This window comes from Oncorhynchus gorbuscha, unplaced genomic scaffold (assembly GCF_021184085.1).
Source record: "Oncorhynchus gorbuscha isolate QuinsamMale2020 ecotype Even-year unplaced genomic scaffold, OgorEven_v1.0 Un_scaffold_2670, whole genome shotgun sequence".
Classification (NCBI taxonomy): Eukaryota; Metazoa; Chordata; class Actinopteri; order Salmoniformes; family Salmonidae; genus Oncorhynchus; species Oncorhynchus gorbuscha.
This window is the reverse complement of record NW_025747115.1, coordinates 35687-56673: the sequence shown is the minus strand read 5'-3', so window position 1 is coordinate 56673 and position 20987 is coordinate 35687. Positions and strand designations below refer to the sequence as shown.

Sequence of the window (20987 nt, the reverse complement as noted above, 5' to 3'; positions counted from 1 at the left end):
AAGAGCAGACAAAACAGAAAGTCTCTTTGGAAAATCCCAGTAGATCCATAAATGTTCTTTGCAGTCACTAAATCATGATGATCAACTACCGAAAGGTGCAGAATTATGGGCAATTACTCTCCTTTTATGCACATTGCACCAAACTATTTCATACACATCAGATTTGATTCCTGATAACAAATTAAATACAATTTGATCTAAAGATTTTTTAAAATGTTATAAACTAGCCCAGAGCCATTCTTAGATAGCCTGTGGTTAAGAATAATGCAGTGTGAAAAGGCCTTTTAACATGCATTGCTGGCTATCGTAGCGTCTATAATATTCTGTCTATAGCCAGAACATTTTCCTAAATATGCTAAGGTAATGTGGTGCTCGGTGGCTGCTTTCAGGACAACAACAAAAACGATTTTATGTAAAAAGCCTATTTTTGTGTGTTGTTGTTGTTGTTGTTGGCTCCAGACAATACTAGAGGAGTAGGGAAAAGTGATCGACTTTTTGCCTTTTCCGTGATCCACTAACATGTCTTCCACATCTCACGCAGGCGCGCTGGTTCTGACCCACGTGGCATGACGTCCTGCTTGCTGTGTTCATCAGCGAATAACAGTCTGTGAAGCCGTTTAATAGGGTTACTATTCAACAACAGAAGAGATATGTCTCAGTTACAAACCAGGTTCTTTACGGATAACAAAAAGTAAGTATTTATTGTTGAATTGTAAGGATGGCCACTAGCTACTTAGCTTGCTCGTTTGGCCAGTAAGCTAACTAGTTAGCTCATTTGCTAGCGAGCATGAAGGAGATCTCTATGGGAGTGTTAGCCATGCTGTTGGTAACAGTAATCATATTGTGTCCTTAGCAGACGAGTTGAAGAGGAGATCTCTATGGGAGTGTTAGCCGATGATCTCTATGGGAGTGTTGGCCATGCTGTTGGTAACAGTAATCATATTGTGTCCTTAGCAGACGAGTTGAAGAGGAGATCTCTATGGGAGTGTTGGCCATGCTGTTGGTAACAGTAATCATATTGTGTCCTTAGCAGACGAGTTGAAGAGGAGATCTCTATGGGAGTGTTAGCCATGCTGTTGGTAACAGTAATCATATTGTGTCCTTAGCAGACGAGTTGAAGAGGAGATCTCTATGGGAGTGTTAGCCATGCTGTTGGTAACAGTAATCATATTGTGTCCTTAGCAGACGAGTTGCTTTGATAATGTTGATTTATTGAAGTTAGTGTGAGTTAACCTGACCAGGGAAGATTGTAAATAGAAATCCTATAAGTTGCTATGTTTGCTAGCCTAGCTGAATACTACAAGTTTGAAGTTAGTTAGCCAACTATCTATTTGTCTGTAAGCAGTGACTTAGTCATGTTAAATTATTGCTGTAGCATAACCTATCGACGTTGTCCCTCAGATATTCAGTCGATGACGTCCCATTCTCCATCCCTGCTGCCTCAGAGGTACAGGAACTCAGCAACGTCATCAACAAGCTGCTCGAAGCAAAGAATGGTGAGAATAGATCGGTGCTTTTCCATTCGTTGGGGTTTAATGGCGGTTGGCATCTGATATAATGTTGCTTTACAGCCACCAACTGTAGCTACCTGTGTCTGTTTCAACCGGGCATTCTGAAGACCTTGATGACTACCTCCACGGTCACTACAAACTTCTGGCACTAACCGGATAACTGTCAACACCTATCAGGGAGAACCTCATGGCACAGCATCAGGGCCAGACTATATTCCCTTCAGCCACTATATAGCACAGCATCAGGGCCAGACTATATTCCCTTCAGCCACTATATAGCACAGCATCAGGGCCAGACTGTCCTCCCTCCAGCCATTACATAGCACAGCATCAGGGCCAGACTCTCCTCCCTCCAGCCACTATATAGCACAGCATCAGGGCCAGACTCTCCTCCCTCCAGCCAGTACATAGCACAGCATCAGGGCCAGACTCTCCTCCCTCCAGCCAGTACATAGCACAGCATCAGGGCCAGACTCACCTCCCTCCAGCCAGTACATAGCACAGCATCAGGGCCAGACTCTCCTCCCTCCAGCCAGTACATAGCACAGCATCAGGGCCAGACTCTCCTCCCTCCAGCCAGTACATAGCACAGCATCAGGGCCAGACTCTCCTCCCTCCAGCCAGTACATAGCACAGCATCAGGGCCAGACTCTCCTCCCTCCAGCCAGTACATAGCACAGCATCAGGGCCAGACTCTCCTCCCTCCAGCCAGTACATAGCACAGCATCAGGGCCAGACTCTCCTCCCTCCAGCCAGTACATAGCACAGCATCAGGGCCAGACTCTCCTCCCTCCAGCCAGTACATAGCACAGCATCAGGGCCAGACTCTCCTCCCTCCAGCCAGTACATAGCACAGCATCAGGGCCAGACTCTCCTCCCTCCAGCCAGTACATAGCACAGCATCAGGGCCAGACTCTCCTCCCTCCAGCCAGTACATAGCACAGCATCAGGGCCAGACTCTCCTCCCTCCAGCCACCTTGATTTCTGGTTATTCATCAGGCTTCAACACAGCAGGAACCTTGCTAAAGTTGCTTAACCTCAACACTTAGAGGCACTGTTATAACCCCTTGAGAGGAGCTCTTTTCCGCAGACTAAAACTTCTCCTTCCCCCAGTTGAACAAAGCTGATCCCTCTGGGAGATGGGGTGAACATATATCAGAGGAGGTTGGTGGCACCTTAATTGGGGAGGATGGACTCGTGATAATGGCTGGAGTGTAATGGTATCAAACACATGGTTTCCATGTGATGCCATTCCATTTGCTCCGTTCCGGACATTATTATGAGCCGTCTTCCCCTCAGCAGCCTCCACTGACATCAATCATAATGAATCCACTTCATGCTACCTGGACTGACTGCAGCTTTCCTAGCTTCCTCTCTACCCACCCTGATACCACAAACAGACCATAACAGCAGACATCTGAGCCCCCCAGGTCTATAGGAAGACGTGTGTCCACACTCAGGAGACCAATATTCCATGTCCACCTACTGCAGAGGTCCACTCCATGTCTTATATGGCCTTTTGTCACATTACACACATTGTTTATCCTTGTAACTATTATTCTCCAATTAAATTATTTCAGGACTGGTGCTGTCTTGGTTTGACCTAGATAACTGATGAATGTATTAGCATCATATTGGGTGTCTCATCTTTGTGTGTGCTTTGTTGTTGTAGGGTCTCACAGCCAGATTGAGTTTGACTTCCTGGTGCGAGGTCAGTTCCTGCGGACATCGTTGTCAAATCACATGGAGGCTGAAGGCATCTCAACGGTGAGTAGGACCTCTGGGGGGAGGTAGTAGGACCTCTGGGGGGAGGTAGTAGGACCTCTGGGGGGAGGTAGTAGGACCCCTGGACGGGGACGGGGGAGACGGTAGTAGGACCTCTGGGGGGGTAGTAGGACCTCTGGGGGGTAGGGGGACCTCTGGTAGTAGGACCTGCCTCTGGGGGGGTACATTTACATTACATTTAAGTCATTTAGCAGACGCTCTTATCCAGAGCGACTTACAAATTGGTGCATTCACCTTATGACATCCAGTGGAACAGTCACTTTACAATAGTGCATCTAAATCTTAAGGGGGGGGTGAGAGGGAATACTTATCCTATCCTAGGTATTCCTTAAAGAGGTGGGGTTTCAGGTGTCTCCGGAAGGTGGTGATTGACTCCGCTGTCCTGGCGTCGTGAGGGAGTTTGTTCCACCATTGGGGGGCCAGAGCAGCGAACAGTTTTGACTGGGCTGAGCGGGAGCTGTACTTCCTCAGTGGTAGGGAGGCGAGCAGGCCAGAGGTGGATGAACGCAGTGCCCTTGTTTGGGTGTAGGGCCTGATCAGAGCCTGGAGGTACTGAGGTGCCGTTCCCCTCACAGCTCCGTAGGCAAGCACCATGGTCTTGTAGCGGATGCGAGCTTCAACTGGAAGCCAGTGGAGAGAACGGAGGAGCGGGGTGACATGAGAGAACTTGGGAAGGTTGAACACCAGACGGGCTGCGGCGTTCTGGATGAGTTGAAGGGGTTTAATGGTACAGGCAGGGAGCCCAGCCAACAGCGAGTTGCAGTAATCCAGACGGGAGATGACAAGTGCCTGGATTAGGACCTGCGCCGCTTCCTGTGTGAGGCAGGGTCGTACTCTGAGGATGTTGTAGAGCATGAACCTACAGGAACGGGCCACCGCCTTGATGTTGGTTGAGAACGACAGGGTGTTGTCCAGGATCACACCAAGGTTCTTAGCGCTCTGGGAGGAGGACACAATGGAGTTGTCAACCGTGATGGCGAGATCATGGAACGGGCAGTCCTTCCCCGGGAGGAAGAGCAGCTCCGTCTTGCCGAGGTTCAGCTTGAGGTGGTGATCCGTCATCCACACTGATATGTCTGCCAGACATGCAGAGATGCGATTCGCCACCTGGTCATCAGAAGGGGGAAAGGAGAAGATTAGTTGTGTGTCGTCTGCATAGCAATGATAGGAGAGACCATGTGAGGATATGACAGAGCCAAGTGACTTGGTGTATAGCGAGAATAGGAGAGGGCCTAGAACAGAGCCCTGGGGACACCAGTGGTGAGAGCGCGTGGTGAGGAGACAGATTCTCGCCACGCCACCTGGTAGGAGCGACCTGTCAGGTAGGACGCAATCCAAGCGTGGGCCGCACCGGAGATGCCCAACTCGGAGAGGGTGGAGAGGAGGATCTGATGGTTCACAGTATCGAAGGCAGCCGATAGATCTAGAAGGATGAGAGCAGAGGAGAGAGAGTTAGCTTTAGCAGTGCGGAGCGCCTCCGTGATACAGAGGAGAGCAGTCTCAGTTGAATGACTAGTCTTGAAACCTGACTGATTTGGATCAAGAAGGTCATTCAGAGAGAGATAGCGGGAGAGCTGGCCAAGGACGGCACGTTCAAGAGTTTTGGAGAGAAAAGAAAGAAGGGATACTGGTCTGTAATTGTTGACATCGGAGGGATCGAGTGTAGGTTTTTTCAGAAGGGGTGCAACTCTCGCTCTCTTGAAGACTGAAGGGACGTAGCCAGCGGTCAGGGATGAGTTGATGAGCAAGGTGAGGTAAGGGAGAAGGTCTCCGGAAATGGTCTGGAGAAGAGGGTAGGGGATAGGGTCAAGCGGGCAGGTTGTTGGGCGGCCGGCCGTCACAAGACGTGAGATTTCATCTGGAGAGAGAGGGGAGAAAGAGGTCAGAGCACAGGGTAGGGCAGTGTGAGCAGAACCAGCGGTGTCGTTTGACTTAGCAAACGAGGATCGGATGTCGTCGACCTTCTTTTCAAAATGGTTGACGAAGTCGTCTGCAGAGAGGGAGGAGGGGGGGGGGAGGATTCAGGAGGGAGGAGAAGGTGGCAAAGAGCTTCCTAGGGTTAGAGGCAGATGCTTGGAATTTAGCGTGGTAGAAAGTGGCTTTAGCAGCAGAGACAGAGGAGGAAAATGTAGAGAGGAGGGAGTGAAAGGATGCCAGGTCCGCAGGGAGGCGAGTTTTCCTCCATTTCCGCTCGGCTGCCCGGAGCCCTGTTCTGTGAGCTCGCAATGAGTCATCGAGCCACGGAGCGGGAGGGGAGGACCGAGCCGGCCTGGAGGATAGGGGACATAGAGAGTCAAAGGATGCAGAGAGGGTGGAGAGGAGGGTTCAGGAGGCAGAATCAGGAGATAGGTTGGAGAAGGTTTGAGCGGGGGAAGAGATGATAGGATGGAAGAGGAGAGAGTAGCGGGGGAGAGAGAGCGAAGGTTGGGACGGCGCGATACCATCCGAGTAGGGGCAGTGTGGGAGGTGTTGGATGAGAGCGAGAGGGAAAAGGATACACTGTAGTGGTCGGAGACTTGGAGGGGAGTTGCAATGAGGTTAGTGGAAGAACAGCATCTAGTAAAGATGAGGTCGAGCGTATTGCCTGCCTTGTGAGTAGGGGGGGAAGGTGAGAGGGTGAGGTCAAAAGAGGAGAGGAGTGGAAAGAAGGAGGCAGAGAGGAATGAGTCAAAGGTAGACGTGGGGAGGTTAAAGTCGCCCAGAACTGTGAGAGGTGAGCCGTCCTCAGGAAAGGAGCTTATCAAGGCATCAAGCTCATTGATGAACTCTCCGAGGGAACCTGGAGGGCGATAAATGATAAGGATGTTAAGCTTGAAAGGGCTGGTAACTGTGATAGCATGGAATTCAAAGGAGGCGATAGACAGATGGGTAAGGGGAGAAAGAGAGAATGACCACTTGGGAGAGATGAGGATCCCGGTGCCACCACCCCGATGACCAGAAGCTCTCGGGGTGTGCGAGAACACGTGGGCGGACGGAGAGCAGTAGGAGTAGCAGTGTTGTCTGTGGTGATCCATGTTTCCGTTAGTGCCAAGAAGTCGAGGGACTGGAGGGAGGCATAGGCTGAGATGAACTCTGCCTTGTTGACCGCAGATCGGCAGTTCCAGAGGCTACCGGAGACCTGGAACTCCACGTGGGTCGTGCGCGCTGGGACCACCAGATTAGGGTGGCCGCGGCCACGCGGTGTGGAGCGTTTGTATGGTCTGTGCAGAGAGGAGAGAACAGGGATAAACAGACACATAGTTGACAGGCTACAGAAGAGGCTACGCTAATGCAAAGGAGATTGGAATGACAAGTGGACTACACGTCTCGAATGTTCAGAAAGTTAAGCTACGTAGCAAGAATCTTATTGACTAAAATTATTAAAAATGATACAGTACTGCTGAAGTAGGCTAGCTGGCAGTGGGTGCGTTGTTGACACTACACTAATCAAGTCGTTCCGTTGAGTGTAATAGTTTCTACAGTGCTGCTATTCGGGGGCTAGCTGGCTAGCTAGTAGTGTTGTTTACGTTACGTTGCGTTAAAAGAACGACAATAGCTGGCTAGCTAACCTAGAAAATCGCTCTAGACTACACAATTATCTTTGATACAAAGACGGCTATGTAGCTAGCTATGTAGCTAGCTACGATCAAACAAATCAAACCGTTGTACTGTAATGAAATGAAATGAAAATGTGATACTATCTGTGAATGCGACCGGGTTGTTGAGTTCTATTCAGTAGGCGTTGGCTAGCGTTGGCTAGCTAGCAGAGTCTCCTACGTTAAGGACGACAAATAGCTGGCTAGCTAACCTCGGTAAATTAAGATAATCACTCTAAGACTACACACTCTAAACCTAAACAACACAATTATCTTGGATACGAAGATACGAAGACAGCAAAGACAGCTATGTAGCTAGCTAACACTACGCTGATCAAGTCGTTCAGTTGAGTGTAATAGTTTTTCCAGTGCAGCTAATCAGTGGACGTTAGCTAGCTGGCTAGTGAAGACTACGTTAGGACGGCGAAATACGATAATTACGCAATTATCTTTGATACAAAGACGGCTATGTAGCTAGCTGAGAAGAAATTGCTAAGATTAGACAAATCAAACCGTTGTGCTATAATGAAATATAATGAAATGTAATGAAAAAGTTATACTACCTGCGGGAGCGAAGTGGGATGCATCCCATCACTTGGATGAGGACCCACACTTGGATGAGGACCTGCCTCTGGGGGGTAGTAGGACCTGCCTCTGGGGGGGTAGTAGGACCTGCCTCTGGGGGGGTAGTAGGACCTCTGGGGGGGGTAGTAGGACCTCTGTGGGGGTAGTAGGACCTCTGGGGGGTAGTAGGACCTCTGGGGGGGGGGTAGGGTTTAGTAGCACCCTCTGGACGGTAGTAGGACCCCTGGACGGTAGTAGGACCTCTGGACGGTAGTAGGACCTCTGGACGGTAGTAGGACCTCTGGACGGTAGTAGGACCTCTGGACGGTAGTATGACCTCTGGACGGTAGTAGGACCTCTGGACGGTAGTAGGACCTCTGGACGGTAGTAGCCCCCTCTGGACGGTAGTAGGACCTCTGGACGGTAGTAGGACCTCTGGACGGTAGTATGACCTCTGGACGGTAGTATGACCTCTGGACGGTAGTAGGACCTCTGGACGGTAGTAGGACCTCTGGACGGTAGTATCTCTGGACGGTAGACCCCTGGACGGTAGTAGCCCCCTGGACGGTAGTAGGACCTCTGGACGGTAGTAGCCCCCTGGACGGTAGTAGGACCTCTGGACGGTAGTAGCCCCCTCTGGACGGTAGTAGCCCCCTCTGGACGGTAGTAGGACCCTCTGGACGGTAGTAGCCCCCCTGGACGGTAGTAGGCCCCCTCTGGACGGTAGTAGGACCCCTGGACGGTAGTAGCCCCCTCTGGACGGTAGTAGCCCCTCTGGACGGTAGTAGCCCCCTCTGGACGGTAGTAGCCCCCTCTGGACGGTAGTAGGACCCCTGGACGGTAGTAGGACCCCTGGACAGTAGGGTTTACGCGTAGCCTGCCTAGTATGCCAATGTGACTTGAAGCATGTTTTGTGTGTGTGTTACAGGAAGATGTGGTGGAGATCGAGTATGTGGAGAGGTTCACCGCTCCCCAACCAGAGGAGTGTATGATGCATGATGACTGGATCAGCTCAGTGGAGGCAGACTCTGAATGGTAAGAGGCATGACGTCTAACCCAGACTGAATGGTAAGAGGCATGACGTCTAACCCAGACTGAATGGTAAGAGGCATGACGTCTAACCCAGACTCTGAATGGTAAGAGGCATGACGTCTAACCCAGACTCTGAATGGTAAGAGGCATGACGTCTAACCCAGACTGAATGGTAAGAGGCATGACGTCTAACCCAGACTGAATGGTAAGAGGCATGACGTCTAACCCAGACTGAATGGTAAGAGGCATGACGTCTAAGAGGCAACCCAGACTCTGAATGGTAAGAGGCATGACGTCTAACCCAGACTGAATGGTAAGAGGCATGACGTCAACCCAGACTCTGAATGGTAAGAGGCATGACGTCTAACCCAGACTGAATGGTAAGAGGCATGACGTCTAACCCAGACTCTGAATGGTAAGAGGCATGACGTCTAACCCAGACTGAATGGTAAGACGGCTGAATGCACGTCTAACCCAGACTCTGAATGGTAAGAGGCATGACGTCTAACCCAGACTCTGAATGGTAAGAGGCATGACGTCTAACCCAGACTGAATGGTAAGAGGCATGACGTCTAACCCAGACTGAATGGTAAGAGGCATGACGTCTAACCCAGACTGAATGGTAAGAGGCATGACGTCTAACCCAGACTCTGAATGGTAAGAGGCATGACGTCTAACCCAGACTCTGAATGGTAAGAGGCATGACGTCTAACCCAGACTCTGAATGGTAAGAGGCATGACGTCTAACCCAGACTCTGAATGGTAAGAGGCATGACGTCTAACCCAGACTGAATGGTAAGAGGCATGACGTCTAACCCAGACTCTGAATGGTAAGAGGCATGACGTCTAACCCAGACTCTGAATGGTAAGAGGCATGGCGACAGTCTAACCCAGACTGAATGGTAAGAGGCATGACGTCTAACCCAGACTGAATGGTAAGAGGCATGACGTCTAACCCAGACTGAATGGTAAGAGGCATGACGTCTAACCCAGACTGAATGGTAAGAGGCATGACGTCTAACACTCTGAATGGTAAGAGGCTGAATGACGTCTAACCCAGACTGAATGGTAAGAGGCATGACGTCTAACCCAGACTGAATGGTAAGAGGCATGACGTCTAACCCAGACTGAATGGTAAGAGGCATGACGTCTAACCCAGACTGAATGGTAAGAGGCATGACGTCTAACCCAGACTGAATGGTAAGAGGCATGACGTCTAACCCAGACTGAATGGACTCTAAGAGGCATGACGTCTAACCCAGACTGAATGGTAAGAGGCATGACGTCTAACCCAGACTGAATGGTAAGAGGCATGACGTCTAACCCAGACTGAATGGTAAGAGGCATGACGTCTAACCCAGACTCTGAATGGTAAGAGGCATGACGTCTAACCCAGACTCTGAATGGTAAGAGGCATGACGTCTAACCCAGACTCTGAATGGTAAGAGGCATGACGTCTAACCCAGACTGAATGGTAAGAGGCATGACGTCTAACCCAGACTGAATGGTAAGAGGCATGACGTCTAACCCAGACTCTGAATGGTAAGAGGCATGACGTCTAACCCAGACTGAATGGTAAGAGGCATGACGTCTAACCCAGACTGAATGGTAAGAGGCATGACGTCTAACCCAGACTGAATGGTAAGAGGCATGACGTCTAACCCAGACTGAATGGTAAGAGGCATGACGTCTAACCCAGACTCTGAATGGTAAGAGGCATGACGTCTAACCCAGACTCTGAATGGTAAGAGGCATGACGTCTAACCCAGACTGAATGGTAAGAGGCATGACGTCTAACCCAGACTCTGAATGGTAAGAGGCATGACGTCTAACCCAGACTGAATGGTAAGAGGCATGACGTCTAACCCAGACTGAATGGTAAGAGGCATGACGTCTAACCCAGACTGAATGGTAAGAGGCATGACGTCTAACCCAGACCGTCTAACCCAGACTGAATGGTAAGAGGCATGACGTCTAACCCAGACTGAATGGTAAGAGGCATGACGTCTAACCCAGACTCTGAATGGTAAGAGGCATGACGTCTAACCCAGACTCTGAATGGTAAGAGGCATGACGTCTAACCCAGACTCTGAATGGTAAGAGGCATGACGTCTAACCCAGACTGAATGGTAAGAGGCATGACGTCTAACCCAGACTGAATGGTAAGAGGCATGACGTCTAACCCAGACTGAATGGTAAGAGGCATGACGTCTAACCCAGACTGAATGGTAAGAGGCATGACGTCTAACCCAGACTCTGAATGGTAAGAGGCATGACGTCTAACCCAGACTGAATGGTAAGAGGCATGACGTCTAACCCAGACTGAATGGTAAGAGGCATGACGTCTAACCCAGACTGAATGGTAAGAGGCATGACGTCTAACCCAGACTCTGAATGGTAAGAGGCATGACGTCTAACCCAGACTGAATGGTAAGAGGCATGACGTCTAACCCAGACTCTGAATGGTAAGAGGCATGACGTCTAACCCAGACTCTGAATGGTAAGAGGCATGACGTCTAACCCAGACTCTGAATGGTAAGAGGCATGACGTCTAACCCAGACTCTGAATGGTAAGAGGCATGACGTCTAACCCAGACTCTGAATGGTAAGAGGCATGACGTCTAACCCAGACTCTGAATGGTAAGAGGCATGACGTCTAACCCAGACTGAATGGTAAGAGGCATGACGTCTAACCCAGACTGAATGGTAAGAGGCATGACGTCTAACCCAGACTGAATGGTAAGAGGCATGACGTCTAACCCAGACTGAATGGTAAGAGGCATGACGTCTAACCCAGACTGAATGGTAAGAGGCTAATGATGTCTAAGAGGCAACCCAGACTCTGAATGGTAAGAGGCATGACGTCTAACCCAGACTGAATGGTAAGAGGCATGACGTCTAACCCAGACTGAATGGTAAGAGGCATGACGTCTAACCCAGACTGAATGGTAAGAGGCATGACGTCTAACCCAGACTGAATGGTAAGAGGCATGACGTCTAACCCAGACTGAATGGTAAGAGGCATGACGTCTAACCCAGACTGAATGGTAAGAGACCCTAACCCAGAGACCCTAACCGAGAGACCCTAACCCAGACTCTGAATGGTAGAGACCCTAACCCAGACTCTGAATGGTAGAGACCCTAACCCAGAGACCCTAACCCAGACCCTGAATGGAGACCCTACCCCAGACTCTGAATGGCAGAGACCCTAACCCAGACTCTGAATGGCAGAGACCCTAACCCAGACTCTGAATGGCAGAGACCCTAACCCAGAGACCCTAACCCAGACTCTGAATGGCAGAGACCCTAACCCAGAGACCCTAACCCAGACTCTGAATGGCAGAGACCCTAACCCAGAGACCCTAACCCAGACTCTGAATGGTAGAGACCCTAACCCAGACTCTGAATGACAGAGACCCTAACCTGAATGGTAAGACCCTAACCCAGACTCTGAATGGCAGAGACCCTAACCCAGACTCTGAATGGCAGAGACCCTAACCCAGAGACCCTAACCCAGACTCTGAATGGACTCTGAAGAGACCTGAAACCCAGACTGAATGGTAAGAGGCATGAGCGTCTAACCCAGACTCTGAATGGCAGAGACCCTAACCCAGACTCTGAATGGTAAGAGGCATGACCCTAACCCAGACTCTGAATGGTCAGAGACCCTGAAACCCAGAGACCCTAACCCAGACTGAATGGTAAGAGGCAGAGACCCTAACCCAGACTGAATGGTAAGAATGACGTCTAACCCAGACTGAATGGTAAGAGGCATGACGTCTAACCCAGACTGAATGGTAAGAGGAGACGTCTAACCCAGACTGAATGGTAAGAGGCATGACGTCTAACCCAGACTGAATGGTAAGAATAACCCAGACTGAATGGTAAGAGACCCTAACCCAGAGACCCTAACCCAGAGACCCTAACCCAGACTCTGAATGGCAGAGACCCTAACCCAGACTCTGAATGGACAGAGACCCTAACCCAGAGACCCTAACCCAGACCCAGAGACCCTAACCCCCCAGAGACCCTAACCCAGACTCTGAATGGCAGAGACCCTAACCCAGACTCTGAATGACAGAGACCCTAACCCAGAGACCCTAACCCAGACTCTGAATGGCAGAGACCCTAACCCAGAGACCCTAACCCAGACTCTGAATGGCAGAGACCCTAACCCAGAGACCCTAACCCAGACTCTAACCCAGACTCTGAATGGTAGAGACCCTAACCCAGACTCTGAATGACAGAGACCCTAACCCAGAGACCCTAACCCAGACTCTGAATGGCAGAGACCCTAACCCAGACTCTGAATGGCAGAGACCCTAACCCAGAGACCCTAACCCAGAGACCCTAACCCAGACTCTGAATGGCAGAGACCCTAACCCAGACTCTGAATGGCAGAGACCCTAACCCAGACTCTGAATGAGACCCTAACCCAGAGACCCTAACCCAGACTCTGAATGGCAGAGACCCTAACCCAGACTCTGAATGGCAGAGACCCTAACCCAGACTCTGAATGGCAGAGACCCTAACCCAGAGACCCTAACCCAGACTCTGAATGGCAGAGACCCTAACCCAGACTCTGAATGACAGAGACCCTAACCCAGACTCTGAATGACAGAGACCCTAACCCAGACTCTGAATGACAGAGACCCTAACCCAGAGACCCTAACCCAGACTCTGAATGACAGAGACCCTAACCTAGACTCTGAATGGCAGAGACCCTAACCCAGAGACCCTAACCCAGACTGAATGGTCAGAGACCCTAACCAGACTCTGAATGACAGAGACCCTAAGAGAGACCCTAACCCAGACTCTGAATGGTAAGAGACCCTAACCCAGAGACCCTAACCCAGACTCTGAATGACAGAGACCCTAACCTAGACTCTGAATGGCAGAGACCCTAACCCAGAGACCCTAACCCAGACTGACCTAACCCAGAGACTGGGGGAATGACAGAGACCCTAACCCAGACTCTGAATGACAGAGACCCTAACCCAGAGACCCTAACCCAGACTCTGAATGACAGAGACCCTAACCTAGACTCTGAATGACAGAGACCCTAACCCAGAGACCCTAACCCAGACTCTGAATGACAGAGACCCTAACCCAGACTCTGAATGACAGAGACCCTAACCCAGAGACCCTAACCCAGACTCTGAATGACAGAGACCCTAACCTAGACTCTGAATGACAGAGACCCTAACCCAGAGACCCTAACCCAGACTCTGAATGGCAGAGACCCTAACCCAGAGACCCTAACCCAGACTCTGAATGGCAGAGACCCTAACCCAGACTCTGAATGACAGAGACCCTAACCCAGACTCTGAATGACAGAGACCCTAACCCAGACTCTGAATGGCAGAGACCCTAACCCAGAGACCCTAACCCAGACTCTGAATGACAGAGACCCTAACCCAGAGACCCTAACCCAGAGACCCTAACCTAGACTCTGAATGACAGTGACCCTAACCCAGAGACCCTAACCCAGACTCTGAATGGCAGAGACCCTAACCCAGAGACCCTAACCCAGACTCTGAATGACAGACCCTAACCCAGACTCTGAATGGCAGAGACCCTAACCCAGAGACTAACCCAGACTCTGAATGCAGAGACCCTAACCAGAGACCCTAGTCCAGACTCTGAATGGCAGAGACCCAGACTCTGAATGGCAGAGACCCTAACCCAGAGACCCTAACCCAGACTCTGAATGACAGAGACCCTAACCCAGAGACCCTAACCCAGACTCTGAATGGCAGAGACCCTAACCCAGACTCTGAATGACAGAGACCCTAACCCAGACTCTGAATGGCAGAGGCCCTAACCCAGATACCCTGTTAATGATGTCTGCTCCAGGATCCTGACGGGTTCCTATGATAAGACGGCCAGGATCTGGTCTCTGGAGGGCAAGGCTGTGATGACGGTGGCCGGACACACGGACGTGGTGAAGGACGTGGCCTGGGTCAGGAGAGGTGAGGGGGAGGGTCTGGGTCACTTGGAGCTGAGTTGGAGTTTTTACAGTTGTTGTTTTTAAAACATGGGGGGCCAAATAAAATCACCCGCGGGCCAAATTCAGCCTGAGGGCCGCCTGTTGGGGAACGTTGGTCTTGATCGTCTCATCCTGACACCCCTATGTTTGTCTAGATGGCCTGACCTCCCTGCTGCTCACGGCCTCTCTGGACCAAACCATTCTGCTGTGGGAGTGGAACTCTGAGAGGAACAAGCTGAAAGCTAGACACTGTTGCCGTGGACACGCTGGGAGTGTTGACACTATCGCCACGGATCCCACACGCACCAAGGTGACAGGGGGGTAGGAGGAGAAGGAGGGGGGACATGGGGGGAGGAGACATGGGAGGAGAAGACGGGGGGAGGAGACATGGGGGAGGAGACATGGGGGGAGGAGACATGGGGGGAGGAGACATGGGGGAGGAGACATGGGGGGAGGAGACATGGGAGGAGAAGACATGGGAGGAGAAGACATGGGAGGAGAAGACAGTGGTTCCTGGGAGGAGAAGATCTGGGGGGATATTGACTCTGGGTTGTCTGGTCAGTCCATCACTGCTCAGCAACTACTGGACTCTAGATGTGGACTCTTTTTGTCAGTCCATTGGACTCTCAGTTCTACAGTCCTAGACTCTGGTTCCTGGGACAAGATGCTGAAGATCTGGTCAGCAGGTACTATTGGACTCTGGGTTGTCTGGTACAGTCCTATTGGACTCTGGGTTGTCTGGTACAGTCCTACTGGACTCTGAGATGTCTGGTACAGTCCTACTGGACTCTGGATGTCTGGTACAGTCCTATTGGACTCTGGGATGTCTGGTACAGTCCTATTGGACTCTGGGTTGTCTGGTACAGTCCTATTGGACTCTGGGTTGTCTGGTACAGTCCTATTGGACTCTGGGTTGTCTGGTACAGTCCTATTGGACTCTGGGATGTCTGGTACAGTCCTATTGGACTCTGGGTTGTCTGGTACAGTCCTATTGGACTCTGGGTTGTCTGGTACAGTCCTATTGGACTCTGGGTTGTCTGGTACAGTCCTATTGGACTCTGGGATGTCTGGTACAGTCCTATTGGACTCTGGGATGTCTGGTACAGTCCTATTGGACTCTGGGATGTCTGGTACAGTCCTATTGGACACTGGGTTGTCTGGTACAGTCCTATTGGACTCTGGGTTGTCTGGTACAGTCCTATTGGACTCTGGGTTGTCTGGTACAGTCCTATTGGACTCTGGGTTGTCTGGTACAGTCCTATTGGACTCTGGGTTGTCTGGTTACAGTGGACTCTGGGTTGTCTGGTACAGTCCTATTGGACTCTGGGTTGTCTGGTACAGTCCTATTGGACTGGACACTGGGTTGTCTGGTACAGTCCTATTGGACTCTGGGTTGTCTGGTACAGTCCTATTGGACACTGGGTTGTCTGGTACAGTCCTATTGGACACTGGGTTGTCTGGTACAGTCCTATTGGACACTGGGTTGTCTGGTACAGTCCTATTGGACTCTGGGTTGTCTGGTACAGTCCTATTGGACTCTGGGTTGTCTGGTACAGTCCTATTGGACTCTGGGTTGTCTGGTACAGTCCTATTGGACTCTGGGTTGTCTGGTACAGTCCTATTGGACTCTGGGTTGTCTGGTACAGTCCTATTGGACTCTGGGTTGTCTGGGATGATAATGGAGTTAGATTGGTTCACAGCTCCATGTATATATAGTATCCATGTTAACTATGTATCTCTCTCTCCCTGCTGACTGTTCTGTTGTCCTGCCAGTGGCCACAGAGGAGGAGGAGGAGGAGATAGTAGAGGAGCCTCCCAGCAGACCCAGAAAGAAACAGAAGACTGAACAGCTCGGACTGACCAGGGTGAGGAGAGCAGACTAACCCAGACTAACCCTATCAGACTGACCAGGGTGAGGAGAGCAGACTAACCCTCACTAACCCTATCAGACTGACCAGGGTGAGGAGAGCAGACTAACCCAGTCTAACCCTATCAGACTGACCAGGGTGAGGAGAACAGACTAACCCAGACTAACCCTATCAGACTGACCAGGGTGAGGAGAGCAGACGAACCCTGACTAACCCTATCAGACTGACCAGGGTGAGGAGAGCAGACTAACCCAGACTAACCCTATCAGACTGACCAGGGTGAGGAGAACAGACTAACCCAGACTAACCCTATCAGACTGACCAGGGTGAGGAGAGCAGACTAACCCTGACTAACCCTATCAGACTGACCAGGGTGAGGAGAGCAGACTAACCCTCACTAACCCTATCAGACTGACCAGGGTGAGGAGAGCAGACTAACCCTATCAGACTGACCAGGGTGAGGAGAGCAGACTAACCCTATCAGACTGACCAGGGTGAGGAGAACAGACTAACCCAGACTAACCCTATCAGACTGACCAGGGTGAGGAGAACAGACTAACCCTGACTAACCCAGACTGACCAGGGTGAGGAGAGCAGACTAACCCAGACTAACCCTATCAGACTGACCAGGGTGAGGAGAGCAGACTAACCCAGACTAACCCTATCAGACTGACCAGGGTGAGGAGAGCAGCCCCTCATGGTATTATCCAGGGTTAGGGGCTCCCAGGGCTCCAGTTGATCAGTAGTGTATCATAGTATTAATCATCTTAACCAAAGCCCCATATACTACCCACCATCATTTACAAAATAGCCTCTAACACTCAACAAATTGGATGCAGTCTATCACATTGCCATCCGTTTTGTCACCAAAGCCCCATATACTGCCCACCACTGCGACCTGTACGCTCTCTTTGGCTGGCCCTCACTTCATATTCGTCGCCAAACCCAATGGCTCCAGGTCATCTATAAGTCTCTGCTAGGTAAAGCCCCGCCTTATCTCAGCTCACTGGTCACCATAGCAGCACCCACCCATAGCACACGCTCCAGCAGGTATATCTCACTGGTCACCCCCAAAGCCAATTCCTCCTTTGGTCGTCTTTCCTTCCAGTTCTCTGCTGCCAATGACTGGAACTAACTGCAAAAATCACTGAAGCTGGAGACTCATATCTCCCTCACTAACATTAAGCACCAGCTGTCAGAGCAGCTCACAGATCACTGCACCTGTACATAGCCCATCTGTAAATAGCCCACCCAACTACCTCATCCCCATACTGTATGTATTTATCTGGCTCCTTTGCACCCCAGTGTCTCTACTAGCTCATTCATCTTCGGACATCAATCACTCCAGTGTTTAATTGCCATATTGTAATTACTTCACCACTATGGCCTATGTATTGCCTTACCTCTCTTATTTTACCTCATTTGCACACCCTGTATATAGATGTTTTCTACTGTATTATTGACTGTGTGTTTGTTTTACTCCATGTGTAACTCTGTTGTTTGTGTCGAACTGCATTGCTTTATCTTGGCCAGGTCGCAGTTGTAAATGAGAACTTGTTCTCAATTAGCCTACCTGGTTAAATAAAACGCATAAAATCTTCCTCTTCTAGACACCCCTCATGACATTGTCTGGTCACAACGAGGCGGTGTCGTCTGTCCTCTGGTTGGACAGTGAGGAGATCTGCAGTGCATCCTGGGACCACACCATCCGCCTCTGGGATGCCGAGACCGGAAGCGTGAAGACCACACTGGTGAGAGACTCACCCTAGACCACACTGGTGAGAGACTCACCCTAGACCACACTGGTGAGAGACTCACCCTAGACCACACTGGTGAGAGACTCACCCTAGACCACACTGGTGAGAGACTCACCCTAGACCACACTGGTGAGAGACTCACCCTAGACCACACTGGTGAGAGACTCACCCTAGACCACACTGGTGAGAGACTCACCCTAGACCACACTGGTGAGAGACTCACCCTAGACCACACTGGTGAGAGACTCACCCTAGACCACACTGGTGAGACTCACCCTAGACCACACTGGTGAGAGACTCACCCTAGACCACACTGGTGAGAGACTCACCTAGACCACACTGGTGAGAGACTCACCCTAGACCACACTGGTGAGAGACTCACCTAGACCACACTGGTGAGAGACTCACCCTAGACCACACTGGTGAGAGACTCACCCTAGACCACACTGGTGAGAGACTCACCCTAGACCACACTGGTGAGAGACTCACCCTAGACCACACTGGTGAGAGACTCACCCTAGACCACACTGGTGAGAGACTCACCCTAGACCACACTGGTGAGAGACTCACCCTAGACCACACTGGTGAGAGACTCACCCTAGACCACACTGGTGAGAGACTCACCTAGACCACACTGGTGAGAGACTCACCCTAGACCACACTGGTGAGAGACTCACCCTAGACCACACTGGTGAGAGACTCACCCTAGACCACACTGGTGAGAGACTCACCCTAGACCACACTGGTGAGAGACTCACCCTAGACCACACTGGTGAGAGACTCACCCTAGACCACACTGGTGAGAGACTCACCCTAGACCACACTGGTGAGAGACTCACCCTAGACCACACTGGTGAGAGACTCACCCTAGACCACACTGGTGAGAGACTCACCCTAGACCACACTGGTGAGAGACTCACCCTAGACCACACTGGTGAGAGACTCACCCTAGACCACACTGGTGAGAGACTCACCCTAGACCACACTGGTGAGAGACTCACCCTAGACCACACTGGTGAGAGACTCACCCTAGACCACACTGGTGAGAGACTCACCCTAGACCACACTGGTGAGAGACTCACCCTAGACCACACTGGTGAGAGACTCACCCTAGACCACACTGGTGAGAGACTCACCCTAGACCACACTGGTGAGAGACTCACCCCAGACCACACTGGTGAGAGACTCACCCCAGACCACACTGGTGAGAGACTCTAACCCCAGACCACACTGGTGAGAGACTCTAACCCCAGACCACACTGGTGAGAGACTCTAACCCCAGACCACACTGGTGAGAGACTCTAACCCCAGACCACACTGGTGAGAGACTCTAACCCCAGACCACACTGGTGAGAGACTCTAACCCCAGACCACACTGGTGAGAGACTCTAACCCCAGACCACACTGGTGAGAGACTCTAACCCCAGACCACACTGGTGAGAGACTCTAACCCCAGACCACACTGGTGAGAGACTCTAACCCCAGACCACACTGGTGAGAGACTCTAACCCCAGACCACACTGGTGAGAGACTCTAACCCCAGACCACACTGGTGAGAGACTCTAACCCCAGACCACACTGGTGAGAGACTCTAACCCCAGACCACACTGGTGAGAGACTCACCCCAGACCACACTGGTGAGAGACTCACCCTAGACCACACTGGTGAGAGACTCACCCTAGACCACACTGGTGAGAGACTCACCCTAGACCACACTGGTGAGAGACTCACCCTAGACCACACTGGTGAGAGACTCACCCTAGACCACACTGGTGAGAGACTCACCCTAGACCACACTGGTGAGAGACTCACCCCTAGACCACACTGGTGAGAGACTCTAACCCCAGACCACACTGGTGAGAGACTCTAACCCCAGACCACACTGGTGAGAGACTCTAACCCCAGACCACACTGGTGAGAGACTCTAACCCCAGACCACACTGGTGAGAGACTCTAACCCCAGACCACACTGGTGAGAGACTCTAACCCCAGACCACACTGGTGAGAGACTCTAACCCCAGACCACACTGGTGAGAGACTCTAACCCCAGACCACACTGGTGAGAGACTCTAACCCCAGACCACACTGGTGAGAGACTCTAACCCCAGACCACACTGGTGAGAGACTCTAACCCCAGACCACACTGGTGAGAGACTCTAACCCCAGACCACACTGGTGAGAGACTCTAACCCCAGACCACACTGGTGAGAGTCTCTAACCCCAGACCACACTGGTGAGAGTCTCTAACCCCAGACCACACTGGTGAGAGACTCTAACCCTAACCCCAGACCCAGACACTGGTGAGAGACTCACCCTAGACCACACTGGTGAGAGACTCACCCTAGACCACACTGGTGAGAGACTCACCTAGACCACACTGGTGAGAGACTCCCCTAGACCACACTGGTGAGAGACTCACCCTAGACCACACTGGTGAGAGACTCACCCCAGACCACACTGGTGAGAGACTCACCCTAGACCACACTGGTGAGAGACTCTAACCCCAGACCACACTGGTGAGAGACTCACCCTAGACCACACTGGTGAGAGACTCACCCTAGACCACACTGGTGAGAGACTCACCCTAGACCACACTGGTGAGAGACTCACCCCAGACCACACTGGTGAGAGACTCACCCCAGACCACACTGGTGAGAGACTCACCCCAGACCACACTGGTGAGAGACTCTAACCCCAGACCACACTGGTGAGAGACTCTAACCCCAGACCACACTGGTGAGAGACTCTAACCCCAGACCACACTGGTGAGAGACTCTAACCCCAGACCACACTGGTGAGAGACTCTAACCCCAGACCACACTGGTGAGAGACTCTAACCCCAGACCACACTGGTGAGAGACTCTAACCCCAGACCACACTGGTGAGAGACTCTAACCCCAGACCAC

At 51.3% G+C, this 20987-nt stretch overlaps 1 protein-coding gene across 1 annotated transcript in view; it reads left to right on the top strand.

The window, feature by feature from the left end:
* The first annotated feature begins 535 nt into the window (after positions 1-535).
* Positions 536-20987, top strand: part of LOC124026254 (ribosome biogenesis protein wdr12-like) — a 30297-nt gene continuing 9845 nt past the window's right edge. The window contains exons 1-9 of the mRNA XM_046339353.1: positions 536-691; positions 1402-1496; positions 3184-3278; positions 8364-8470; positions 14324-14439; positions 14612-14777; positions 15087-15142; positions 16230-16321; positions 17935-18075. Of these exons, the coding sequence (XP_046195309.1) occupies positions 651-691; positions 1402-1496; positions 3184-3278; positions 8364-8470; positions 14324-14439; positions 14612-14777; positions 15087-15142; positions 16230-16321; positions 17935-18075 (909 nt within the window). The 5' untranslated portion in view covers positions 536-650. The remainder of the gene's footprint in view (positions 692-1401; positions 1497-3183; positions 3279-8363; positions 8471-14323; positions 14440-14611; positions 14778-15086; positions 15143-16229; positions 16322-17934; positions 18076-20987) is intronic.